The following is an 18376-nucleotide window of genomic DNA, read 5'->3' as shown; positions in this document are numbered from 1 at the left end:
GTCTCCGGTGTGTATGTGCATGTGTCGTCTGAAGCGCGCTCGCACGCTGAAGCTCTTCCCACACTCCCTGCAATAGTGACGCTTGTGTGCTGGACTCTTCACCAGTGGCACTTCCTCCTCTTCATCTTCTTCATGAATCACGCTCAGAACTTCTACAAACACAATGTAAATGTTTTATTGCTGATGAATGTTAAAGAGCACATATTATGAAATAACGGTATGGTACTGTTAGAAAAACTACACTCCCTTCCAGTTGTTTCTCTTATATGTGTGTGTGTGTGCATATGTGTGTGAGTGTGTGTGTGTATATCTTAGTGTGAGAAAACAAAGATCTGAAGTAAAGGTATACTCTGTTGTGAACACCTTTAGGGGACGGAGAAAAACTTGGTGGCAATGAGAAGGAAAGGAATCATTTTCGTATTTAACACTGAACAGGTACTCTAAATAATCCCCCTTTAGCCTATACTCATCTGTTTACATGAGTTCCAGAATCTCCTGAACACACATCAGTCCCTGACCTTCAGATCTGACTCCACATGGCTCTGTTATATCTCCAGATTCCTCCTTTGGTTGCATCATTTCATGAACTGCTTCAAATAGAAACACAGAGCACTCAGAACACAAGCTCCTACATCAGATGAATACTGGCATCATAAACAGCTTCATTTTCTCTTCGTTTCATCAAAATGACAGCTCAGTTACTCACCAAACAGAAAACCTCCACACTAGATTTCTTATATTTTTGAAAGTCTCTTCTGCTCACCAAGACTGCATTTATTTGATCAAACATACAACAGAAACAGTAAAACTGTGAAATATTATAATATAAATCATCTGTTTTCTGTGTGAATCTGTGTTAAAGTGTAATGTATTTCTGTGATGCTCCGCTGTATTTTCAGCATCATTCCTCCAGTCTTCAGTGTCACATGATCTTCAGAAATCAGAATAATATGATGATTTACTGCTCAAGAAACATCTAGACTGGACATCTAATACACATGCACACCATTTTCATTCCCATTGATAGATGTTGTGTTTACAATGCCCCACTCATGTACCTTTCAGGTGTTTCGATCCCAGATACAGAGGAAGTCTGACTTTCTGTCCCTACTGCTGCTAGGAGCTTCTTAGTTTAATGTCATAGGTGTGATCATTATAATAATCCCAACATGATCTGAGTGGTTTTCTGTGAAGGTGTGTGTGTCAGAGCTGTGCAATAGAGACAAAATGATCACATTTTCCATTCGTATAAAGTATAGCACGTGCATGAAGTCACAAAGTTTCATGTCATTAAATAATTAAATTACACTCGCGTTTGTCATTCCTTCAACAGTATAAGGGGATATTTGGTCTTCTTTTAGACAAACAAGACGAGATTTTGAGATTTTGGTCTTTTAGACAAGGAGAGAAACTCCACGGCTGAACCTGACAGCTGACCGGAAATGACCGAGCAGCGGAGCTGAACACGTGACGACTGAAACTGGGAGCGATTTAGTTTAGATCTGACAGCTTCCCCTGTACAAACAGCATTGTCAAGTGAAGGGGTTATAAATTCAGAGTGTTTTATAGAACGTGATAAAGTGTATTTAAATAATCTTACGTCTTTAAAGAAATCGGGGGGAAAACACGTTTACTGTTTCTGAGTATAAATGTACGCTTACCTGCTTGTTCTGCAGTTTGAACACTGTGTGTGCTGCTGTTACAGTTTCACTCTGTCCTTTGCACTTTATGATCGACGTTTTATCTGTCCAATCGCAGGCCGTTTACGCGAAACTCTTAAGCAACCCGAACACGGGGGCGGGGCGTGAAGGGCGGTAAACGTGACGCGAGGCAGTGTGTGACTCTGATTGGCCTTTGAGCCTCATGAAGGGTACTGATTGGCTAAGCGGTAAATTTGAAAACAGTTTTCTGTTGCAAATACACAGATACTAGAGCGGGGCTAGTCAGCGGTCAAAACAGTCAACATCTACATGCTAACTTACGAGCGATTACTAGTTTAATTAAGGGGTTTCAAATGAGTCTAGTTTAACAGTAAACATTTACCCTCGGGCTTTTTGTGTTCAACAAGAAGAAGCAATGGACATTAACTATTATTTTCAGTGAGTAGCGTTAGCATGTTAGCATCAGAGAGCGCATTCGTTGAGATAATATTTATCGTTTATTGTTTTTCTCACATGCTTTTCATGATAACCTGATTATTTTTTTTACTGTGTATTTTCCTTCTCTGCAATGGTCGTTTTTCTAACTCTCTTGTAAAGTACGACAGCTAATCTCTGTCGTTTCCTGCTGCTGCTCCGAGGATTGCTGATATGTTGACCGTGTAATGATGTTTACTCTGGAGGAACAGCAGTGTGTTGTGTCTCTGATCCTCTGCAGGGCCTTCGAGCTGAGTGTGCAGAGCTATGCTGGAGAAGACCCGCTGGATCCCTGGGATAAGTGAGGACTCCTCGGTGTCTTTATTATGGTTCTGTTTATGAGTCTGCTGTTAGACATGTTTGTGTTTGTGCTGTGGCAGGTTCGTGCAGTTCCTGGAGGGCAGGCTGTCTCTGGAGGAGAGGAAGGGGATGTGTGTGGTTCTGGAGCGGCTGGTGCAGACCTTCCTTCAGGAGGAGCGCTACCACAACGACCCACGATACATCACTCACTGCATCAGATGTGTAGGTTCACCCTCACACTCACAGCTCTTCTGAAGACAGCGTCTGCTCTGTGAGATGAACGCAGTGTTTCCTCTGTGTCCAGGCGAACCTGTGCAGCGACCCCAGCGAGGTGTACAGCTACCTGCACGGCCGGGGCGTGGGGACGCAGGCGGCGGCGCTCTACATGGACTGGGCCCGTCAGTATGAGGAGAGAGGCCAGCTGTCCGAGGCTGAGACGGTGTACCACAGAGCTCTGGAGAGCAAGGCTCAGCCGCAGGACCGTGTGCTGCAGCAGTACAGGTGAGAGCACCTCAACACAAGACCCAAGCTCATCCAGCTGTGCCTTTAGTGCTCTGGTCAGTAAAAACAGTGTCTGTTGTATCTGCAGGCTCCTCCAGGGCCGGATGTGTGCGAGCGTTTCCACAGCAGCATCAGGTAGAGCACCGTGTGGTCCGTCTCCTGTTATACTGTGAGCGAGGAGATTAACCTGTGCACTGCTGTCTCTCCACAGACTCGGATCATGTGCGGCAGCCTCTTCAGAACTCACAGCTGGTGAACCAGAACCCCAGACCGAGAGACACCGCTCAGGCACAGTGCAAGGTACAGCCCTGACCTCATCTCTCATCTACTGCAGACATTACGGTTGAAGAAAGCGTTCAGTTAAACATGTGCTGTAGTTCCAAAGCCGTATGACTCACTGATGTCTGTGGGACGAAGTGGTGAACATCAGTCTGGGAGTTCTGAGGTGTGGGAAAAGATGGTAGTTAGCTGAAGCAAAAGCTGCTCTTAAAGTATGAGTTTGCTCTTCCACAAATCCATAAAGACATGACATTAAATGATACATGCACCGAAGAAAACAAAATCTGCCCGTATCTTGTTTTCCAGTACAAACATCCTCAAATCAAGACGCATTTACTTGAGATGCGAACTGAACATATGAACTCTTGTTTTCTGAGAAATTGAACAGATTTGACAATAATAAATGTCAATTAAATATCAAAACTTGTTTCTCTTTGATTTAAGTAGATTTTACTGAGCCTAGATGGATGTTTTTGTTTTGTTTTTTTTAATCCGTATAAAGATGTCTTTGTTCATTATGCTTGAAGAACATGTGTCTACGTTTACACTAGAAAATATTTGTACTTCATCTTGGAGAAAAAAAAAAACTTGGATTTCTTCTAATGATGCTGTAATGTATTTTTCCAGAACACTTAATATATGCAGCACAAGTTTTCTATCCTCCTTAAATCTTTGTTTTTAGCCGAAGCGTGTCACTCAGCTGGAGTTGTTCTCTGTTGCAGGATCCAGAAGAGCCCTCTCCTGCTCCTAGAATGGTGCGCATGTAAGTGTTAATGAGCCGGGCTTCATGTTCAGTAGTTCCTGTCGAACCAGTGTGAGACTCAGTAGAGGATTGTGTGCTGGTCATGATGAAGATGATGATGATGAGTGTTGTGAATGATCCCTCATCTCAGAATCTCCCGCTCGGAGAATAACCCGGTCCGGACGGGGGGTAACGGCGTGGAGTGTGTGTCCATGTACTGTGTGAACGAGCTGCTGTGTGAGGGGTCAGAGCTGTCCTTCGAGGAGCTCCGAGCCAGACGCTACTTTGCTAAACGCAGCCAACAGGAAGAACAGCGCCGTCTGGGTGAGAAGACTTCAGCACAATACACATACACCTTCAGTGTCTCATCAGTGGATGCTCTGCAGTGAATGGGTGCCGTCAGAATGAGAGCTGATAAAAACATCACAATAAGCAGTGTTGATGGGTATTTTGAGAAGATGTGAATTGCACTGCATAAGCTGCACATGCGTCACATCTAGAAGGTGTTTAGTGACCGTAGACAGTGCTCAGATGATGGTCTGGAGCTGTATCTGTGCGGAGCTTCTCCTCTCGTGTGTGTGTGCTGTAACGACTGTTGTCTGTTCAGCGGAGGAGCAGCGCAGGCTTTGGGAAGAGGAAGAGGAGGTGAGGAAGATGAAGCAGCTCTTGGAGGATCTGGAGAAGAACGTGACTCTACAGCCGGAGCAGGCCTCTCTCACGGTAGATGTCTGGTTCATGATCAAATAAGTGTTTTTCTCTGATGAATGCTGGACATAATTATTGGCACCCCTAGATATTTATGAGTTAAATACCTCTGAACTATATTCTCATTCATCTTTACTTTATCACACCAGTGTGACTAGAAGCATGAGGTTATTATTGACTGATTATAAATATGAGGAACGTCACATCCATCACAGAGTCACAGAATATAGTTCTGATTTCCTGAAATGGGTGTCTGTATGAAAAGAGCTGAAGCAGCGAGAATCATTTCCACCATCAGGGCAGTCAACTAAAGAGGTTATAAATCTCCTGCGAGAGCATTCATTTACGCTGAGACCACCACCTTAGAATATTTAGAGTTCTTTGAATAAAAGATCAAAAAGGTCAACAATACAGATTTATTTCTACAGACGTCTTTGCTCAAATTTACCAAGAGTCCAATATCACACTGTAGTCTGTACTTGTGCCAACCTGCCAAAATAAAAGCTTGATTAAAGGTTTGAAAATGAAAAAATTGTTAAAGAAATAAAAGAAAATAAATATTAGCACTGTATTTTTTATAGTTTTTAAATGTTATTTTATTAAAAATAGCTATTATTACTGTTGTTTAATTGTATGGTTATTTTCAGTGGGTTACGCTGAGCAGTGTGACAGAAAAACCTCTGTTCATCCCTGTATTTACACACACTCTCAATGTTGATTTGCAGAGAGCTGAAGCCCCAGAGCCGGTGTGGTCCTCCAGGCCTCAGACAGGGCATGCTGGGACACGGGACACGAGCCATCTGCTGACCGCTGGGTTACCCAGAGCTGAGCGAGAGAGTCTGCTGGGACCGCTGCAGGATCACACACATCACAACACATCCCTGATCCACAGCACAGAGCCGTGAGTCTGCACACACTCCTCACTCCGTTCAACAGACATCAAAGATGTAGAAGCGTTTGTTTCTTTATTGCATCACTTGCTCACCAATGCATCCTCAGCAGTGAATAATATCATGCTTGAATAATATAATGCTTCTTTCCAAGTGAAAAAGATAAAGTCTTGTCATGTGTACTGAACAATGTGCAAACTGAAGGCTGTGAAGGGGAAAAAAAAAAAAGTGTATGTCCAGGTTATGCTTCAGATTGCATAAGGTTTACAATCTGAACCTTAAATGTTTTCTGGACAGAAGCTGAATGCACTTCATGAGAGAGTGTAAGAACACGGGACACAGATGAGACTGAAGCACAGACTGTTGTGATGATGAGTTGTAACATGTGTTTCTCTGTGTGTAGAGACGCGGCGTGTGATCCGGGTGATGTGGATGCACACGCAGACCGTGAGTATATCTCCTCCTGTACACACTGCTCCGTACAGCTGCTGTGTGTGTCCTCACACTCACACACACTCTCTCTCACTCTCTCAGTGTCATGTGGCGGGTTCAATCACTCTCATGTCACTCCAAACACGTCTCTGGGTTTCGCTCATGCCACACCGTCCCGTGCTCTCCCTTCTCCCACTGTCAACACGCGTGAGGCTTTGGGTAAGAGCACACACACACACACACTGCGCTGACGCTGTGTGGATGTCGTGCTTGATGTGTGTTGTCTCTTAGGTGTGATCATGGACATGTTTCAGGCTCCCACCCTCCTCCAGGAGTCCATGTTCAACAGCACTGTTCAGCCGGAGGACAGCTTCGAGAAGAGCTGCAGAATCAGTACGTCACACACACACACACACACACACACAGTTTGTAACCGTAAACTGGTCATGTAGACGAGAGGCCCTAATGACCTGGTGACCTAAGCTGTCCAGTCATGTAGTATTTTGAAGAATAAAGGAAGAAACCAGTCGAAAGGACATGTATACACTAGCAGTCAAGAGTTTGGGTTTCTTCCAGGAGTCTCTTCTGCTCATCAAGGCTGCTCCTATTGGACAGGTGAATCACATGACTGCAGACTTGATGTGCAGAGAGCCTCCTGTATGAATGTTTGACTGGTGGTGTGTTCCTGACAGTGATCGTTCTGTTAGTTTAGTCTCTTCTGAACCCCGGCGTGCTCTGATTGTGGTCTTGTGTTGTTCAGGTAGCGCTCCCTCGTGTGTTAAAGCTCCCAGCACGACTCCGTTCATGATTTACCAGGACACAGATGAGCAGGAGAGAGGGTGAGACCAGGCTTCCTTCTTCCAGTAATGAGAAGTGTTTGTGTGAGACTCTGAGCGTGTGCTTTCCATCTGTCCTCCAGGTCTGGTCCGGACAGAAACAAAGCCCCGCTGACCCGAGCGCTGATGGAGATCCCAGTGTCCAAGGCCAATGTGAGTGTTGTTCTCAGCTGAGTCATGGAGGCCGGTGGTCAGTCTAATCTAATGTGTGTTCCCTTCATCAGGACACTCCAGGCAGCGCTGAGTCCATCACGGATGAGAGCACGCTGTGGGCAGCACGTAACGTCTCTGTGGACCCGTGTCCCAACCACACGCGTGACTTCGCCCTGTCCGCTCATCTGGTGTCCACACCGCTCCACCCTCATGCTCCACACTCATGGGACATGGAGGAGGTGCAAGGTATTCCTCTGTTAGCTGCTAGTGTTGTGTGAGCGCTGTCGCTCTGGTGTGATCTGTGACCGTTCTCTCTCTCAGAGGATAACACCGGGGTCAGGGGCGTCAGCGGAGCAGAGGACAACCCCTACATACGACAGCCCACCAAACTCAGGTATCAGCACATCATCACTCAAGCTTTCCTGACCATTATTACATGCATATCCTCCATAGTCTATCTTATTCTGCAGCTAGGAAGTTATCTATTTCCTTGTCAGTCTTATGATTCTTTAGCTCCAGTAAAAGAACAAATACGATACTGATACTTTCTCTCTGTTTAGTGCTGGGAAACGATTAATCGCATCCAGAATAAACATTTTTGTTTTTTTATATAATGTGTGTGAATCTTGAATATTTATGTATGTATGTGTGTGTAAATATACATATGCATGTAAATATAATATTAAATATATGAAACGGTTCTCAGTTCAGTGTACTGGTGATCCGAAAACTGATGCAACCGGTTCTTGACTCGAAAACAAAAAATGTCTGGCAGTGGGCATACGTTCGTTATCTGGCACAAATTCCCCCCGCCTTTATTTAAGACTGGCCTTTATTTGTCTGTGTTGACAATTTGTTTTATTTGAGGAATTACGGTGTGCATATATATATCTCTATCTCTCTCTCACACACACACACACCTGTTGGAAGTGTTCTGTTTATCCAACACCTGCGGCGTGTAGTTGTGTAGTAGTGCTGGTGTTGAGCAGTCTTCAGCTGCTGTATGACCCGTGTGTGTGTGTGTGTGTGTGTGTGTGTGTGCAGTCCCATCATGGAGCAGAGTCCGGCGGAGGAGAAGCCGGTGGAGCTGGCCGAGTGCAGCATGCGTGCTCAGGGCACTATTGTTGGGGAAGGTGTGTCATTAGCTCAGACGAGTCAAGGGCTGTCTCTGGCCCAGCACAGTCAAAGCACTTGCAGCGTTAGCAGACATCCTCTGGCCGCCCTGTCCTTCCCCGACAACACTGCCCTGAGGACACAAGACGAGTCCATGCGGAGCAGCACCAGACCCAGCTGGAGCATTTATCAGAGCCCAGAGAAAGAGCCCACCCTCCCAGAGAGCGACACAGATGCTCCTCTGGATCAAGAAAGAGTTGAAGTCCTCCTCCCGAAGAGGTCCTTTCACAGGCGTAAGTCAGGGAGAAAGCCACTGGAAGAGAACCAGGATGTGTTTGATGAGCAAGAAGTCCTCCCGAGTCAGAACTCTGTCCTGGGACTGAACTGGCTCCAGATGAGCAGCTCGACACACGCTGCAGAACCAGAGCTCAGTGTCATGAAGAGTCCTCCCGCTGTCTCCTGGATGCTCCACCAGAGCCAGGAGGAAGCTCCTGAAACAGACTTCCTGTGGGAGACCGAGCCAGTGGGACACAATTCAGATGTGCTCCCAACACCGGGAGAAGTGGAAGTTCTGCTTCCCAAGAAATCATTCCAGCGGCGGAAATCAGGAGTAAAAGCGATGCAGGCGTTGCATGAATCTCTCTTAATGAGTCCAAGGCAAGCCCTTAAACCGTCCCAGGAGGAGCCCAGGAGTCCAGAGCCCACACCAGGTCTAGACTGGTTCTGCACAGACAGCCCACTGCAGCCCAGTGAATCAGATGTGGATGTGATGGCCAGCCCACCGCAGCGCTCCCGGACACCTGATGCCCCCATGAGCCCCATGGACACATCCAGAGCAGGTACGCAGCCGGTTCAGATTTGATCTCGCATGGCTTTATAATGCATTGCTCAGAGGTTTGTGGTGTGCTCTCTGCAGTGTGTGTCCAGCTGCTGTCTGACCCGTGGGATGAGGAGCTGATCGTGTCTCTGCTGTCCAGTCTGGAGCCGCCTCTCTCCTCCCACCACAACCTCACCGTCTGGAGCTGTGGCCTGCCCAACATCACGCCCAAAATGACCGTCCAGATCGGTACGGCTCTCTAATCCCACATTTCAATGCTGCTTACTTGCACAGATCCCTTCTTTAAGCAGTTTCATGTTGCTCAGTCTATTTTGAAGTCTTTAGGGTAAGTTGCAGCGTTCTCTGGGAATTAAAGAAGTTTGCAGAAACTCAACCAGTTGTGCATAGTTACAATATCAGAAGTAGGGCTGGACGATGAAAGGGTCCTCTCATTACTCCTTTTATCCCTCCGGAGCTCCTCCGTGGGACTCGAGATACTTCAGTGTATTAAAGGAGTAAGAGTAAATGAGTAAATTAATAGTAATTAAAGTGTTTTTTTTGTGTTAAAGTGCATCCCTGTTAAATCTAAAGCTAATCACTATTCAGGAAAAAGTTTGCTTCATGAATGACCACACTCCTGACATCATCGCTAGCACACCCTGAGTTATTTGTATTATCGTTAAAGCATAACGGCATAGTTTTTCATTTCAAGCTGATGCTGTTGTTTACATTTCTAGCCATTATCGGCCGATTCAAGTATTGGGCATCCCTAATAATGATCATAAACACACATCTGTATCCTAACTCAAGCTACTACTTCTGTCAATATAATTATCGATATCGACTGTTATGAAAAAATTCATAATTGCTTTGTCCATCTTGCCCAGCCCTAGTCAGAAGTATATGTAAATGGGATCATAGTCGCAAACTAGTTGATTTTATCGTTCACATCTCCTTGCATTTTAAAAGGCATACACATAATATTATCCCAAAAGACCTGTCTCAACAGTCATCAGTCATGCAGTTGGTTATATCATAAGAGAATGAAAACAGCGGAGAAAGAAATCTGATGTGTTTCATTATACTGGATCCGTGCATTCTGTCTTAAAGTGACTAATTAATTAATGTATAATATGTTTTAACTTGTTTAGACTAAGCCTAGTCATTATGGCTTGAGGTGATATTCATAGATGAATTATATAAAAAAAAAAAATGTAAATGTTTATTTATTGCTATGAATGTTCAAGTTAAATTTTTTCATGTAAATGTCCTAGCCCTAATGAGCAGGTGATTCATGCTAATTGACATGGCATTATTTAGTTATGATTATAATATTAATGTTTCAGTGTTACAGTCATGGCTTGAGTAAAGCTAGACGTGTAGAAAGCCTGTTCCCTCATGCTGTTCTGACTGCGCTCCGTGTGTCTCCTCAGCTGGAGAGTCACTGAGAGTCGACTTTGTTCTCGGACAGGGAGCGTTTGCCACAGTGTACCAGGCCACCAACCTCATGAGCTCACAGAAACTCTTCCTGAAGGTAACGAGAGCACGCACACGTCTGGTCTACAGGTATCAGTGACATCACCTGCTCTTGTAGTGACTCTGTAAAAGAGAAAGTACCAGCGTCACATTTAAAATCACGGGGCTGCGAAAACTGCTACGTTTGGTAGCAAATAGCAAGTTTTCTCATATCTGGTGCTCAAATAGTACCCAGCTTCTGTTTGTTGTTCTTTGTCTGCCCTCGTAGGTGCAGAAGCCAGCGAACCCGTGGGAGTTTTACATGGACAGCCAGCTGAACGCCCGTCTGCAGCCCAGTGTGCGGCACCTGTTTAACACCATATACTCTGCCCACCTCTTCACCAACGGCAGCGTCCTGATCGGAGAGCTGCACAACTGTGGCACGCTGCTGGTGAGGACAGCCTTGTGTATAAAACACTTCACAACCCGTCAGATCAAGGCCATCGTTCCCGTCTTCATCGCTAGTTTGGCCACAGATTTTTAAACAAAATGGTAGGGGTGTGACGGTTAGTGTATATATATATATAGTTGAACACCGTCATTAGAACTCTATAACCGCCAAAACCCGTGTCATTAAATTATTTTTTACAAACATTTTTTATCAAAATTTTTTTCATTTTTTAGATAGGATCATAAGAAGCGCAATATATCGGGAGACATGGTTTTTACCACTTCATTAAATTTTGCTTTGTAGAAAACCTTTCTTAAAAACGAATTTCGTTTTGTACTAATTTTATCTTAATTTTAATAAATGTTTCATCAACCAATTGCATGTATTTTAATAAATAAAAAGCAAATATAGCAGACAATGATAACCGTGACATGGAAGCACCAGCGCGCCGCTTTCACTTGCACTGCACTGTGAACTAGAGCGCATCTCATCGTAAATGAAACTCAGCGTAGGCCTATGCTTCAAACATTAGCATTAAATATCTTTGCTGCATCCTTTCCAGAACAGACGGGTGCGGCTTTGAAATTTGCTCAAAAAACTGTGGCGCGGATGATGAGTTTTGTGACAGATCTCCTTAATAAACGGAGGTCTGAAATCTCTGCCCCTTTACCGATCAGAGCGCGCGCTGACACGGAGTTAACCCGCTATCTCCAAGATCAACCAACTGACTCTACGGCAGATCCAGTACCCCCCCCCCCCCCCCTGGTTATGTTATGAACCGTCACATTTGACTCACGTCATAACCGTCATCACCAATTCTGAAACTGGCACACCCCTACAAAATGGTGTACTGTAGAGCAGTGGTTCTCAGACAGGGGGCTTTGAGATGACTTAAATAAAAATGGCAAACCAAGCATTGAAATAAGCTAAACAACTAGGAATGCACAATATTATCAGACCAATAAAGGAATCTGCCCAAAATGGCTCTAAATGTAAATATAGGCATCGGCCTGAAATGATTAGATTGACTGTTTTGGATTGCTATGTTTAACCTGAGAATGCATGGACAGAATGACATATTTGGTGTATGATTGGTCCTAAAGCCGCTCAGTGAGGAGTTTTGATTCCATAGGGGGCGCCTGCTTCTACAACCCTCTACAGACACCTTGGCAACTGAATCGCCATTGGCTAGGAACTATTTTAGTTTACTCACCAGACTATATATATATATATATATATATATATATATATATATATATATATATATATATATTATATATATATTATATATTTTTATATATTTTTTATATATATAATAAATATTTTTTATATATATATATTTTTATATATAAAATGTTTGAATGACTGATGTTAAGAAGAGTGTTCCTTCAGATATTTAAAAACTTTGTAATTTTACAAACATTAAAGGTGTGTGTTCACGGTGTGTGTGTGTGCACTTTGGGGGGGTTAAATGCAGAGTACGAATTCTGAGTTGTGGTCACCATATTGGCTGTATGTCACGTCATGCTTTTTTTGCTTTTTTTTTTTTTTAAATGGCTCAGTTTTTAAATATCTGAAAGTACACTCTTAACATCAGTCAGTTAAGCATTATTACATGATAATCAGGTATTATTTAATGATAGAACTTTAGTAATTAGAATTAAAACTTGGTAACAATGTATTAATGCATACTAGTCAATTTAACTGAACTATGGTGTTGCTTTATGGTCATTCAGTGACAGTCAGGTTGTGTGCGTTCACGCGAACTGATTTGCTGAAATCAAAACATGGACGACAATCGGTGAGCACCAGCCAATGAGATAGTTTGCACATTAGCTCCGCCCACTAGCTGAAAACCCGGCAGTTCTTCAACTGAGGAATTCTAAAGGAACGCCGTTATTTTGACAAGAAAATACAACTAAGAATATTGTTTACATGTAGTGTGTCAATTCTCTCTCACTCTCTCTGCGTGTGTGTGAGAGAAAGTGATGACAGGGTGTGCCTTCACACTAGAGTTTAAGTCAAACAGGTGCGCTTTTACGTCCATTCAGATGAACTGAATAATATCACCGATCAGTTGAAGAAGAGTCAAACTCTGAAGCCCTCGGTCAGGGAGTGTTCAGCGAGTGAACATAGATCTGAGCTAAACTTATACTTAGCCTCCAACTCACACTGGCCATTAAAATCAGAGAATTGATTTAAAAACTTTATATAAAACCCTAACCCTAGAAGGCAGTCCATGTAAGTTTGTGAGTTAGCCACATGGCTGGAGCGTGCTGTGCAGCTGTCTGCCCCTGTTGGGACAAACAGAAGTGATTGTAGCTGAGCAGTGTTGTCTGGTGTTCTCCAGAGTGCTATAAACCTGTACAAGAGCCGCAGTGAGAAGGTGATGCCGCAGCCTCTGGTGCTGTACTTCACCGTCTGCATCCTGCACATGGTGGAGCAGCTGCATCAGGCCAGGATCATACACGCCGACATCAAGCCTGACAACTTCCTGTTGGGAGAGAGGTACGTACTCACACAGCGTCTCGCAGCAGGTGTGCAGCGGCGCGGCTGATGCGTGCCGTCTTTCTCTTCAGGTTTCTGGAGAATGACTGCTTTGAGCAGGATCACCTGGAGCACGGCCTGGCTCTGATTGACCTCGGCCAGAGCATCGACATGACGCTGTTCCCAGAAGGCACTGCGTTCACTGCCAAGTGCATGACTTCAGGCTTCCAGTGTGTGGAGATGCTGAGCGGCCGACCCTGGACCTACCAGGTGAGCATGTGATGTGCTGCTATAACAGTGAAATCAGCTGTTTGTGTTCTCCGAGTGCATCTGATCGACTCTGTTATGATTCTTCACCAGTGCTGGGAAGATTTGCATATAGTCCTGTCATGACCTGCTGCACATGAGAGAACGGTTTAATCATGCTTGTGTTTTTACAGTTCTTTTCTTCACAGGGTGGAAATTAAATGAAGGGGAATAAATGGCAGAATGGTCAGCATTATTCTGCTTTCTCACATAAGCTTTTTTCTTTATCCAAATTTTTGGGGGCCTGTACCGTGATGGTAGCTGAACAAATTCAGAGTTACAGTTAGAGTTACGGTTTTGAGTTGACAAGACTAAACCTTTCAAATCCAACTTTGTTGGTACCATGATGCTGTTCATCAGCTTTCTTTGTCAGCTCAGGCTTTGATCCAGAGTTTGTGGAGCGCGTGCACATGAATGTGTGACATCACTGGTGAACAGCCAATCACGAGCCTTGCAACACACAGCAAGTTTGATTTACTTCTCACGAGAGACCCAGCGAGATTCAAAACTAAAGGTTAAAGGTTTTGCTAAAGTTTAAAAGATTGAAGAATGATACATTTTAACGTCATATGAAAAATGGAGGACAAATAAAAAAATCTTGCCCTCGTAGTGAAGTGACAAGTGAAACTTTTTGACTTAGTTTATACATTTGAAAATATGTAGTGATGGACTTGAACATGTAAGGTAAAATTTTTTATTTTTAAAATAGTGCAATCTTTTGATACTACAGCATATTTATATTACATGATCTGTATAAATTAATATTTATTTAAAATAAATGATTTATAATAACTGTTAAACTAAAACGGTTTGTGTAAAAGACAAAATAATATAATAATATGAATCACTTCTATTTTTTTCTTAAGCATTAGTGACCTTTAATTTGGAGCAAGATAAGCTGGAGTGACTTTGTGTCAGACATGTCACTTCTCTCACATCTGATTGGTCCAGCTTCAGTCTGAGATCTCTAACCCTGAACATAACCTTCCCCGGAGCAGCTTAACCCTGGAGTCTAAGTTACTATGGCAATGAATGCCACTAAAAGCCAAGCCACTAGCGTGGTACCTAAAACCCAGAATTGGTGCAAACTTACCTGGTACAGGTCATGGTACAGGCCCCTGGGATGAAAGTTAGGGACACACATTAAATTTGTCTAATGCAAAGACAAATATGGAACTGTGATTTAAACTGACCTGCCAGCCAATCAGAATCAAGTATTCAGACAGAGCATGGTATAATGTGATTTATATGTGAGATTGGCACACTGATTTTCTGTCCAGTGGGTTTAGTGCACACTCATGTCTGTCACTCTGTGTTTCTAACAGACTGATTATTTTGGGATTGCGGGGACGGTCTACTGTATGATGTTCGGGACGTACATGCAGGTTAAACCGGAAGGAGGCGTGTGGAGAACCAATGGTGTTTTCAGAAGGTAATATGAAAAGCATGCTGGATCCTGTGCAGACTAGTGATGAGGAGACTGTAATGTTGTGTCTCCGTCTGTCAGGAACGTTCACGCTGATCTGTGGCAGGACTTCTTCCACACGCTGCTGAACGTGACGGACTGCAGCTCTTTGCCATGTCTGCGAAGCCTTCGCCTGCGACTCGACGCCATCCTGCAGCAGAATTACAGCAGCAAACTGCGCAGTCTGAAGAACAGACTGGTGGTGCAGATCCTGGAGGCTCGCTCCTCACGCAGATGATCCTCCGGGGCTTCATTCAGCCGTATTCAGACACTGTTACCTCTCTGTAGCGGAGACGCTGTCTGTGTAGAATGATACACACTGCTTTCTTTTTTTCATTGCTCATTCCTTTTACTCTGCCGATTTTAAATTGTAAAAAAAGCCAATGAAGCCTTTTGTAGATTTCAATAAATCTTGGTTAAGAAACTCCCTTGTTTTTTTTGCAGTTCATCTGTGTCACACTAGATGTCACTGTTGGACAGATGAAGTTCAATTCATTTGATTGACATTTTTTGACATTAATGAGCCTTAATTTTCTGCACTGTTTTCTTCTATATAATAACTGGGTGATTTAACTCTTGCACATCCACACAGAATATTTCACAAATGCATACTAGATATAGATCCATATACATGCTCCAATTTCAAACTAATATTTTCAGGAACAAACAACATGACCAACTAGAAATTATGGGGACAAAACAAGCCCAGCAATTGCATAAAGTTAATTTCATACTTTGTGGTATTACAGCGGCACCAGCTGAACAAGCCCTCACATTTTTTTGAGTCATCCCTTGCCATAAGTGTGTCATATCTAGTGCAAACCATTCATTGTGAAAATGATTAATATGCAATTTATAGACTGCCTAGTTTATACAAAAAATTTAATTTATAAACTGACCGTGGAAACACACTGCATCAGTTAGGGCTAAAAGAATTGTTTACACATAAAAGCATATTAATCATGGCCCCAGGCTCCAGAAACCCCAAAATAGAACTGGAGTCCTATATTATCCTAGCTGCGGTATTCAGCGACGACCAGCGCCTGCTTTGAACACTTAATTTTTTCAAAGTAAACTCTCCGGGCTCCGAGGGAACCGGACACCAAGCTAAGGGCATCTGAGGGTCCGGGACAGGTAGTGGCTCACCTCGCAGCGGACCGCCAGTCCACTCCCGAGATCCAACAACACTCTTCAGCTGCAGCAACTTTAATCTCTGCCATCATTTAGTCCAAAAATAATAAGTATTTGCTAATTTAAATCGAGTCAATTTATTTTGTCAAAAATACTAAACATTCCAGATTTTTATGGCTTTTTTAAAATCATTATTTTCATAGAGTCTGGAAAACTGTGAGACTGTCTCACAAAAGTCTTTGAGCTGATTTGACTCAAAAGTTCGATTAATTCCCATTTGGAATAAAATATGTAATTGTTTAATATGCATTTCTTGTTCTTAACATGATTTTTAGTTATATATGTTCTTGTGTGCCCACCTTTCAATCTACTCTTAAAAGTAAAACATTTTTTAAAAATGTACTCAAGTAAATGTACTTTGTTACTGTCCCCCTCTGGTGAAGAGGGAGAGTGCAACCACGTGATGGACCGTGATGCATTGAGAGACGAACACGAGTCACAGAAGACATGGTTAAACATTAACTTTTCGGAAGTGATCTCAACTCAGGCCTTGCTCTAGTTTGAGGGTTAAAAAAACCTTACCTGAAACTTTTGACCAGGACTGAATACACAGGCATCAAGAGCTACCACATACACTATACGAATGCCTCTATTGTTTTGTTAATTTCTGTGGCTGAGCGCTGGAAGACCTGATCTCTGCTCAGAGACAGCAGGCAGGACTTCACCTGACACACAAGCATAATGCATTCAACTGAATGTGACCTGACATACAGCCAAGTATAGTGACCCATACCATCTGCATTTAACCCATCAAAAGTGCACACACACCATGAACATCAGTTATGCTGCAGTGCCTGGGGAGCAGTTGGGGATTCGGTGCCTTGCTCAAGGGCACCTCAGTCATGCTATTGTCCGCCAGAGACTCGAACCCATAACCTTTTTTGTAGTTCATGTATCTTATTGGTGTTAAGAGTGGGACTGAGTGTGTCCACACACAGCTGAAGACGCGAGAGACAGCACCACTGAATCAGACACAAAGTCATCTTTTATTTATTAGTTAGATTGTGAGGCATGACAAGACTAACTGATGCTGGCTTGAGAAAGACTGGCCAGAAAGGTTTAAAGTGTGAAGCAGTTTTAAAAGCTGTTTAAGGTCATGCGGTCTCAGAAAACCAGTGTTTGGGGATAATTCAGTTCCAGTTCCTGACGACTATGTTAATGATTACAGAGTAATATTATTATTATATTACATCTGGATATTTTCACACACATATGGTTTTGAATGATTTCGTTCCAAAGTTGCATTGACTGCTCTAAAATATGAGACACTAATGTTTAGGATACATGCTTATACAAGAACTGTTTTATATCCTATTTGGGTTTGTTACTGTTTTTTTTCTTCAAGACATTGTTACATGCCAGTGTTTCCTGTCATAGCTATGTAAACATTAGACTTCAAAAACAGTATCATTGCTATTAAACTGTTTCTTGTTATGATTTTAAATCTGTATTTAACCTCTCCAAGTAAAAAAGAGGTGCTAAAGTCTGATTTTGTAGTGGCTGTGCTTTAAAATTTAATGAATGTAATCCAAACACAAGTGAGGGAGGTTTCTGAAAGTCTGACAGTAATCAGTGTACTGTGAGGTTAACTCTTCCTGCTTTACATGTTTGGATATTAAAAAATATCAGAAAATATAGAAAAGTAGTCTGTTGCATTACTTCTGCTAACACTGGTGTTCACTGAATCAGACTCTATTGCAGAGAAGCCGGTGGAAACACGGTAAATGATTATTATAGTTGAGTGAACAGCAGCAATCGATGAACTCTGACCCCAGCAGTTACAGACCATGTAGATGTTACCTGCGCTGATGAATCATTGTGAAACTAAGCATCCAGTGTGAGTGTCACATAGCGCCTGCATTTATTAGTGAAGAAGCTGAACACACTTATCAGCAGTGGCGGATGTGTGCATGTACACATTACTTTTGAATAAAAAAATTTTAACAAGTCTATAAAAACAAGTGATTATTATATAAAGAACACCACTTTCTTACATAATGCTGTGAAGCAGACCATGCATGATATAAACACAAAACAGCATGACAGCCCCTCATGTACGACTGCTGCGCACAAACAAATCCAAGCCACAAAATGAAACCCAGGTCTGGTCCTCTCTCG

General features: G+C 43.1%; 2 protein-coding genes across 6 annotated transcripts in view; one reads left to right on the top strand and one right to left on the bottom strand.

Annotated features, from left to right (window-relative positions):
• The window catches only part of zgc:101562 (C2H2-type zinc finger protein), a 2648-nt gene extending 886 nt beyond the window's left edge, over positions 1–1762 (bottom strand). The window contains exons 1-4 of one of the 4 annotated variants that reach the window (XM_026233895.1): positions 1662–1738; positions 707–768; positions 519–587; positions 1–152 (exon numbers count right to left, since the gene is read on the bottom strand). The exon at positions 1–152 is cut by the window's left edge and continues 886 nt beyond it. In XM_026233895.1, coding sequence (XP_026089680.1) covers positions 1–152; positions 519–579 — 213 coding nt within the window. In that variant the 5' untranslated portion in view covers positions 580–587; positions 707–768; positions 1662–1738. Of the gene's footprint in view, positions 153–518; positions 591–706; positions 769–1661 lie in introns of all 4 variants that reach the window. The other 3 variants (XM_026233893.1, XM_026233892.1, XM_026233894.1) reach the window with 3 other exon arrangements.
• A 135-nt stretch (positions 1763–1897) lies between these two features.
• bub1 (BUB1 mitotic checkpoint serine/threonine kinase) lies at positions 1898–15491 on the top strand. Of its 2 annotated transcripts, XM_026233890.1 has the most exons (25): positions 1898–2099; positions 2377–2436; positions 2516–2657; positions 2740–2936; positions 3025–3071; positions 3148–3236; positions 3938–3978; positions 4109–4281; positions 4565–4677; positions 5388–5563; positions 5956–5999; positions 6087–6203; positions 6276–6377; positions 6745–6823; positions 6904–6973; positions 7045–7219; positions 7295–7367; positions 8018–8925; positions 9003–9152; positions 10337–10437; positions 10648–10809; positions 13160–13317; positions 13389–13566; positions 14928–15034; positions 15110–15491. In XM_026233890.1, exons 1-25 carry the CDS (start codon positions 2077–2079, stop codon positions 15303–15305), a joined length of 3681 nt encoding a protein of 1226 aa, XP_026089675.1. In that variant the 5' UTR covers positions 1898–2076; the 3' UTR covers positions 15306–15491. The 2 variants fall into 2 exon arrangements, with proteins under 2 accessions (XP_026089675.1, XP_026089676.1); XM_026233891.1 differs by lacking the exon at positions 6087–6203.
• Positions 15492–18376: the final 2885 nt, after the last annotated feature.

The sequence above is a fragment of the Carassius auratus genome, chromosome 45 (genome assembly GCF_003368295.1).
Source record: "Carassius auratus strain Wakin chromosome 45, ASM336829v1, whole genome shotgun sequence".
NCBI classification, from domain to species: Eukaryota; Metazoa; Chordata; class Actinopteri; order Cypriniformes; family Cyprinidae; genus Carassius; species Carassius auratus.
Note: the sequence above shows the minus strand (reverse complement) of the source record. Positions and strands in the feature narration are given on the sequence as shown.

Coding starts and splice junctions, on each gene's coding strand:
- bub1 (XM_026233890.1), top strand. CDS start 2,077: ATGGACATTAACTATTATTTTCA. Junction 4,678..5,387: donor CGGAGCAGGCCTCTCTCACG/GTAGATGTCTGG, acceptor GTTGATTTGCAG/AGAGCTGAAGCCCCAGAGCC. Junction 6,378..6,744: donor CGAGAAGAGCTGCAGAATCA/GTACGTCACACA, acceptor TGTGTTGTTCAG/GTAGCGCTCCCTCGTGTGTT.